Below are 8,912 nucleotides of genomic sequence, written 5' to 3'. Positions count from 1 at the left end.
AAAAAAAAGTGTGGATACTAGCTACAACCAGTTGTTTCAAAACAAAAGTTTGAGCTGTGAGCTTGCTTTGTATCAGCAGCGCTAAAGGTTATGTCTGGACAGTACTTAGACATGAAGCCTTGTAAGGGTTGCTAGGATGCCTCAAGAAATGAAGTCAGGGATGTGACAGGAAGTCAGTGCTTCTGCTTCTTTGTTGGACTCATTGCCCATATAATATGGTAGATGCTTGTTTGGGGGGGCTAGATATAATGCCCCATGCACTAATGGCTGTATGAGGATGTTTTAGGTACAGGAAAGTTACAGTTGTTCTAGTGAAATTCCAGTTCAGGTAATTCCTTTTTATCAGTAGATATATTTGAGTGGAAGTTCCTTCCTGTCCTAAACTGCTGGAGAGAGCATTTGTGTGTGATAAAATAAGTACTGCTTCTGGATGGTGACTCTCGTTTTGTGCTTTTCAGAACAGGGCACTGCAGATTGTACTGGACTTTAAAACTTTCACTCCAGAGCTTTTAGACCTGGCCTTTGACCAAGTACATTCCTAGTCCTACTGCGTGTTACAAGCTCAGTCTTCCTTAGAGGGAATGGGGATGGGAACATCCATAGCTGGTGAATTTCAGCGCAGGTATAATGCTAATGATTTTATAAGGGATGCATAACAAAACAAGATGGACAATGGGTAGAGTAGGGCACAGCTAATGGCAAATGGTCCTATCCACCCTTTGGGATGTCCAAAGAGAAACTATTGTTGTAGATATACCTTTTATTATACTTTTAAAATATATTATGGGATTTTTGTATTAAAACAATTATCTCATTCCTGCTTCACCACTGAATCATTCCTCCCTGCAATAGTTTCAATAAAAGGGGAGAAAAAATGGCATCACAAGGCCAGGCTTCATAACTACCTGCCCAGCCTAATCATCAACCTCCCTCCCACTGCTGCCCAGCTACCAAAGGAAGGGCTCAACCAACACATCTACTGATTTGTGGTGTAAGTAACACAACTGCTAGTAAAAAAAAGCTGCTTAGATAAGACATTTCCCTCAGGTGTTGCTTGTGCCTAAGCCAATATTGGAATAGGTGCTACCCTGTCCTATCTTGGGTCATTTGCTTCTAGTGCTTTTTTGGTACTGGCTCTGGTGCTTATCTGACCCAGCAGCAAGCTATTTTGGGGAGCAAAGCTGGTAGAAAATGAATCTTCTTCCACAATGTGGTAGATTCCTGCCAACGTGACTCCTGGAGCTGGCTCCCTGGGGTATCAGATGAGATCCACTGCTGGCTGTGAGGGAGGAGACAAGAAGATGTGTCTGGAGCTGGGTGAGGAGGATCAGACAACCTCCTTCCTTTGCTGCTAATTGCCAGATCACTGTAATGGAGGTGTGAGGGTGTGCACAAAAACTCACAGGATTGCCTGGTTTAGAAAGTGTCCAAGAGCTTGACTAGGTCTTAAAGCAAATTAACTTACATATCCCCTCTGACCTGTGTAGTATAAAATACCTTCCAGCCTGAGGCCCCACCCTCTGCTTGATCCTCCCTTTGTGTTCCTAGCAAATGTATCTAGAGCAGGGTGTGACTGAGACCTGACCAGGAGAACATGGTACCTTGGCTCTGAACACACTCCCACAGTACTGCTGCACAACAGCTCAAATCTTGACCTCAGGGAAGAGTGAGGCCAGGGAAAGGCAGAATAGAAGCAGGATTTTTTGCCTGTGTTGCTGAGAATAGAAGCAGAGGTATCTCTGATTTGTCCTCAGCTTTTGAAGTGGTGTCTATGACTGCAATGCAGGACTGTGCTGAGCAGAGCAGATCAGCCCTTCTGAAGCACTGGATCAAATTCAGATCCTTCAGCCAGCCATATTATTAGCCCCTTCAGAGCTGTGTTGTTCCTGTGTCCCTGTTTGTTCCTGGTGTGGGGAAGCATAGACAAGTACTGTATTGTCCAAAAACTGGGAAGGGGATAGGAGAAGAAGTAGATTATATAATTTTCTCTATGCTGATAAAAACAGAGCTATCTCTGCAGTTAATTATTTAGGATAAGATAAATCCTGTTGATGACAATACTGAAAGGAATGGAGAAGCTGTAAGTGGTTTAGTAGAGTTAGCTGGTGATATGCTGGAGCACTAGCAAGGATTTTGCATTGTGTCTGCATTTGTACACAGCGTGCAATTTGCACCCAAAAGCACACTTGTGTGCTCACACATAAATATCTCACAGTGTTTTGCATGTTGTCAGAGACCCACATCCCCAGTGTACATGGGCTCGTATATGGCCAGAATATGCTCTCACACAAACATAAAGGCATACACTTGTACATAGATGCCAGCTCTGTGACATGGAGCTGATGACCTCACTTCTCATTCTCCACTTTTAAGCACTTGTACTGATTGTATGCTGCTCTCAGTTATTCCTCAGTTGCAGCACCTGGAGCATGAAATCAAGCAGGGTCAGGCAGGGTGTAGGAATGTGATCCTTTACATGCAGATGTACAGCGAGACACAAGACAAAATTGCTTCATGTTCATTTAATCGAATCAGCAGTATACTTGTTCATTTACAGCAAACAGGCGTGGACATTACAGATGTCTGAGTCACACTCTGAAAGACCAAAGTTTTTCTTTCTTCTTACATGTGAAAACAAATGTTGAGATCATGAGAGGAGGATAAAAAAGGGTGAGGATTCAAGCTTCGCAAGAAGGAGTGTTGCCCTTCCCAAGAGTTTGTTCAGTGCTACAGAATTACAAAATGATTTTCTGATCATTTTCGTACATGAATGTGCAGGGAAGTTTCCCTTATCCACTAGGGTCTCCTTGTGGAGGTGGAATTATTCCTTCATTAACTCCTTTGGTTGTCTCAAGCTAGCTTCCAAGGTCTCTTCCCTGAACCTCTTTCAGGTACTGACATGATCCCTATCATCACAGTACTTGAGCACTCTGTAATATTTGTCCTAGAAACATCCTTGTGAGGTAGGGAAGTGCTACTGTCCCCATTTTTAAACAGGAAACTGAGGCATTGAGGGGTTGAGTGACTTTCCCAAAGTCACAGAGGACATCTTTGGCAGATCAGTCACTTGAAACTGGGTCCCAGTCCTCCCTCCTGCTTTGTAAATGCTCTGAACATTGAATCATCCTACCCCTCTGCACCCCTCTTGATTATTAGTACCAGTATATATTGCTGATGTGAAGCCTTCCCCAGGGAGCATTCCTAGAAGTATGTGTAGCTCTCTGTGAGTGCTGCCTCCTCCTTCCCTCCCTCCCAGACAAACCACTGAGGGTTTCACAGGCTGTTCAACTGCACGGAGAGCACCCCACTACCACCTCTCACACCTGTTCCCCTCACAGTTGGGCTCCAGCTCAGACTGGTAACACTGACCTACACTCCCCTCCCTGCTGAATGAGGTACAGTTACTTTCTTCCACCAGTACCCTGAGGCAGGTCATGGTCCCAGGGTCTCTGACCCTTCCTTCTCCCTATTTTGGTTCCTAAGAGCAGTCACTGGTGACCATAGGTCACATATTTTATAACTTTCAGCATTCTGGCCATGCTTTCCCCTTCCCATAGGGCCTTGCTGTCCCTCACAGCCAAAGAATGGGTAACTTGCTCTCACATGCTACAGACTTGCTTTGCCCCTAAGAACAGCTGCTTCCTTTTGGAGTGAAGGCCTCCTTTTAAAAAGAAAAAAATCTTTAAAAAAACAATGTCAAAGCCTTAAAATAATGTTATGTAAATAAATAGAATACAAACATTACGATTCTCAGCCTGGAAAGGTTTCTTTAGAAGGGATAATACTTTCTGGCTCCTCTGTTTCACCCTTGGATGATGAGCCATCTGCCAATACAGTCTGTAATTTCTGGAGCTGCTTCATTCAATAGCTTTTCCAGATGTACCTTCATAACACAACTGTATTTTACTGGAAATTGGCAGCTGCTGGCTCGTTGAGGGTATCCCATCCCCTTCACTGTTCAGCATCTCATAGATTATTTACAATCCAGGATCAGCATCAGGGATGCAGGGTTTTCAGCAGTCTCCTGACCCACTTCTTTCTGCTACCATGGGGAAGCAGGACCAGGAAGATGGCCAGGGGAATGTGGGTCTGAGGAACACCTGCCTAACCCTGCCTGCCTGACCTGCAGGCTCTGGAGTCTGCTGCCATGTACCCGCTGGGCCAGATGTCCATGGTAAGCTCCAGCCTCAGCTGGGTGGGTGCTGAAAAGGGGGGAATCTTTGGCTTCCTGGCAGGGAGACGTTTGTGTTTAGATATAAATAAGACACATTAGAGATGTGGGCACCTGTGTGGATGAGCACCACCAATATTATAACAGCAGGTAGCAGTGCTAATGGTAACAGTGACAATTGATAACGTTGTGTCTCCAAGCTCAGTTCTAATCATGGGGGCAAGCACTGTTTCAGCTGGATGGTCCTGGGGTCTCAGCAGTGTCTTTAGGGCCCAAACTGAGATTTTCTCTGTGTGAGGAAAGCTCTGTCCTGGACTCAAGGAGTTCACAGAGTTCATCCATTGCCTTAGTGCAGGTCTCGAGGTTAGCAGCCAGCTTCTGGATTTTGGCCTTCAGCACAGCCTGGCTCACTTTTGTGACTTCCTTTGTGTATTCTGGCACAAGGAAGCTGTGGGAGCCATAAAACACCATGAAGCAGACGGAGTTGTACAGTGAGATGGAGGCCCTCTTCTCTGACTGGAGCAGCGTGGGGTCCCCTGGGCCCTGCCCCCGGCGGAGGAATTCCAGGCAGCCGAGGATTTCCCTCATCTGTTTCCGACAAGTCATTGCAATTTCCTGCACCTTCCTCACCTCCCGGGAGTTGCAGAGCACTAAGGAGAGATCAGTGGTGATGCTGACAGCCCCCCCGGCAGTGGCTAGACCCAGACCCACAGCTGATGCCAGGAGAGAGACTCCCAGTGTGGCTGGGCTCAGGGACAGTCCCACAATGGCTGTGACTGCTCCTGCAGCTGTTAAGGAGCTCCCACTGATGTTGGCAATTAGAGACCTTTTGCGGAGCTTGTTGATTTTCTGAGCCACTTCATGAAGATGTGCAATTTGGCCATGAAGCCTCTGTCTCTGATCCAGCAGCACTGTGTGGAAGTGGCGTGTGGGGTCTCGTGTTTGGGGAAAGGCAGCGCTGTTTCTCTCCATGGCCCCTGTCCAGAAACAGAAAAAGCTGGTTTGGAATTTATATAAAAAAAAGTGAGACATGCTCAGCCTGGGCCTCCATTCCGGGGGTGGCATTCAGCCAATTTTTTGGTTCACCCAGCTACATGAAAGGCTTGCTGTCTGCACGCACACACATGCTCACGTACACACATACTCACGTACACACACACATATGCACATTTAATTACCATAGTCCATTGTAACCTTCAGACAGAGAAACTTCTAAACGGTTTTCTTGATCCCTGTGAAAACTAAAGTGTCTTAAGGTCTGAGGTCGGAGGTACAATTGTTCTCGTCTCTATGAAGACACAAAATGCCTCTTCTAACCCTAGGAACAGAAACTTCCTTAGGATGAAATGCCCTAGTGCCCAGCATAGTAATGCTTCCAGGAGTAGCTAGTGTTGTCCTTACAGTGGAATTCAGAGGATCTGCAATATTCAAAGGCATCTTTGACAGAAAGGCCAGGTTCTGGGAAGGTGAAAGCCAACCATCCCAGGGTGCTATCTGAGGGTCCTTCCCCCTTAAAGGAGGTCAGGGAGAAGCTGCTGAGAGGAGTCAGGATCTATCTTTTCCATTCAGAAGCTGGGAAGCTCGTCGATGTCTCAGATGAGGCTTGTGAACATCCTTCCTCTCTTTATGCCTGATTGCAACTCAAGGTCCCACAGCATTTTTTTTTCCTATTGTAACCTGGCGTCAGGGTTTGGACAAAGCTGGGAACCATTGTTCTGTGGTGCTCAGTCCAACCTACGGTTGTGGATCCCCAGTTGCACTGTCAGGGAGGCCTCTGGACCCTGTTTAAGAGGTCCGTGAAGGGCATATCAGAGAGGCAAGCTCACTGTCAGTGTGCACTCCTTGAGAGGGAAAATACAGGGGCCTGTAAGTAGAAAAGGTTTGAAAACTACTGGCTATGGCAACCTCCCTGACAAGGCAGTAGAAGAGCGTCTTCCCCTTCTAGAGGGTGAATCTTCAGGGTTTCAGTGCTAGGTGATCTCTGTTTTTCTCTCTTTTCCTTCCTTTGTCACAAGGGTAGAAGGAAATGATTTAACAAGCATTTGCAGGTCACTGTCAGGCTGCAAAGTGCTTTACAGAAGAGGTCAGCATCATTAGCTCTGTTTTACATATAGGGCAACTGAAGCATGGGGAGGCAATCGGAGTGATGTAGCATCACCAGCTGCCTGATGGGAGCAGAGCTTGTGTTCTCCACACCACTGCACTGTGTGCAATGCTGCAAGATCCACCTAGCAAGGTCTAGCTTTGGAGCTAAGAAGTTCTTTGCAGTTCTAAATGCTGTCATAGCCAAGAGAAGTTTATGTAGCAGTAGGACCCTGTCCCAGAGCCAGCAAGGCAAAGCCATTCAGTACTGCAAACAGCTTCTGTCTTCTAAATCTTCTTTACCGTGTGAACTGGAGGCACCCGGTCCCTTACACTGGCACACTGAAAGGTTAGGATCCTTGTGGCTTTCATTCTGCAGAATCACTGTCTTCCAGAAGGAGGAAACCTCCTACCATAAAGAACTTTTCCGTCTTGAAGTGTGTAAGCAAAAATAGGTAATTCTTGCTGCAATTTTTTCCCTTCTACTTATCGTAATCCGTCTCACACAGAACCCTTTATGATCCCCCCTTACCCTTCAGAACAACTATGTCACTCTCTCTGAGGCCCACAGTGTTATCTGGCTATTTGAACCACTTGGTACACTGCTCTTTTCTTAGTTGGAGGCAGTGTCATCTTATTTTTGACACTGTAGTCAGATATGAAGCGGAACATACCAAGACTACCACTAACCTAAATAGTTACAGACACTGTGAGCGCATTACCAGTGGATCAATGTGATGATCGTTAAATATATTGATTCCTGTAGCCTCTCAACAATGTGTTTGCTGATTTTCCTGCTGAGAACATAGTTTCCAGTAATAACAGTGGCCATCTCACTGCACAGTTAACAGAACAGTCATTCAATATGTAGTATGAGCCTTACACCAATGCAAGCCTTCTTATACACTGATTTATGCCAGCATAAAGGAAAACAAAGACAACCCCTGCTTTTAGACAAAAATCTCCCCAGTAATAAGGTGTGCATTAGTTCCCAAACCTGTTTCTGAACTGCAAACGCTTTCCTAACTCAGTGCTCGGACGGACTCCAAAAGAATGCTGGTTCCAACTTACCTTTAGTTTCCAGCCGACCTCCCCAAAGACAAATTTTCGTCTGTTTCTGGAGGACAGCAATTTATAGCTCCTGTGGACCAATTGCTGTGATGGGAATGCTTTGCCTCATACTGGGAGTTTGCCATTTCCTGCTCTCCCTTGTGCAGAAGGATGTGACACACTGGAAAGTGACCTGAGGGACACTGAGCACACATCATGTTCAGGAAATGATCCCTGCGAATGAACATTGTGTGTTAGCTTTTCCTGAAGTGTAGGGGAAAAAAAAATCAAAAAAAAAAAAAAGTCAGCCTATTCTTGGCTCTGAGCTAGTGCAGTCATTCCCCTTCAGGGAATAGTTGCCCTTCCTTTCCCTGAAATAGCAGTTGACTTTACTCTGTGCTGGAGCCTCCAATTGCTTGATGACTGAAGCTCCCCTCTACTCCATTTCTAGAGCTAGCAGAGCATCAGCCAATCAGCTCCTTCATTCAAGGCCAGTGTACTTTTAAAATCTCAGCTCTGTGGGAGAATTGTGTGTGTGGCTGGCTGGAGCATAGCTGTGGTATGTGAGAGCAGTGCTCTGGTCCATAAAAGGGAGGCAGGTCCAAGGCAAATGACAAGGTGATTGCCTCAGATTTCCATCCCTTCCCCTTCTGCATAGACAAAACCATGCCATAACCTGTAAAGGAGGGGATCTCCCTGTGTTCCTTGCCCTGTTTGTGACCCATGGGCACACCAGGACTGTATTCACAGTGGTGAATTCTCACAAGGTGCCTGGGATGCCCTCCTTCGCTGCCTGCTATTGCCTGGCAGCTGTGTCAACATCCAGATGTGGCCAGAGGGGGGAGATTGTCAGAGAGGCTGGGGAACAGCCTCAGTGACATTGCTTGTGCTGCCTTTCACACTGAGCCTGGGCCAGCTTTAATCAAAGACAGATTCTTTGGATGAGTTCAGGAAAAGGGATTTTTTTTGGTGTCAGTAAGTAGCGCAGTCCACCCTAGACCAACCGTGGTGGTATGTGTCCCTGTTGACATAGAGCCTATGGTGCCAGGGATTCTGCATCCTGTCCTGCCTCCCTCTCACTGATGCCTAGGCACACTGACACAGGAGTAAGGCGGCACTCATGGGGTGGGGGAGGATACAGCTTGTGGATTAAGACACCTGCACTGAGGACCTGAAGTGAGTGGGATGTCTTGTCTCCCATTGATGTCAATAGAGATATAAGGGGGAATTTAGTTGTCTGAGCACAGATGTCTAGTGACATATTAGGCTCTGTGGAAAGCTACAGCTGGCCTCCAGCTACCTTTCCAAAGGGGTGTCGTCTCTGAAAGCCCCATGTGGATGTTTCGGATGCCCTACAACATTGTAAATAACACTGGATACTTATGTGTGGGTATCCCAACTGAGGCCTAGATCTCCAATGACTATATTGGGAGGTGGGACATCCAGCTTATATGTAGACACTGCCATTCAGATATCTCACTTGACAAGCTGATTCTCACCTCCACTGCTGTGCGGTGCCTGTCCCTGCAGACTTTTTCCCTGTAAGGATAAAAGGTGGCTTACCCTTCTTCCGGCAAAGGGTGAACTAACTTCAATGCCCGAAACTTAT

The 8,912-nt window shown here is 46.5% G+C and overlaps 1 protein-coding gene across 1 annotated transcript; it reads right to left on the bottom strand.

Moving 5' to 3' along the window:
* Positions 1-2,514: 2,514 nt before the first annotated feature.
* On the bottom strand, positions 2,515-7,511 carry APOLD1 (apolipoprotein L domain containing 1). Its single transcript, XM_026100686.2, has 2 exons — positions 7,325-7,511; positions 2,515-5,148 (listed from the first exon to the last, which is right to left on the bottom strand). The coding sequence occupies exon 2, from the start codon at positions 5,141-5,143 to the stop codon at positions 4,403-4,405; it is 741 nt and encodes a 246-aa protein (XP_025956471.1). The 5' UTR covers positions 5,144-5,148; positions 7,325-7,511; the 3' UTR covers positions 2,515-4,402.
* Positions 7,512-8,912: the final 1,401 nt, after the last annotated feature.

The sequence above is a fragment of the Dromaius novaehollandiae genome, chromosome 1 (assembly GCF_036370855.1).
Source record: "Dromaius novaehollandiae isolate bDroNov1 chromosome 1, bDroNov1.hap1, whole genome shotgun sequence".
Classification (NCBI taxonomy): Eukaryota; Metazoa; Chordata; class Aves; order Casuariiformes; family Dromaiidae; genus Dromaius; species Dromaius novaehollandiae.
This window is presented reverse-complemented; position numbering and strand designations above follow the sequence as displayed.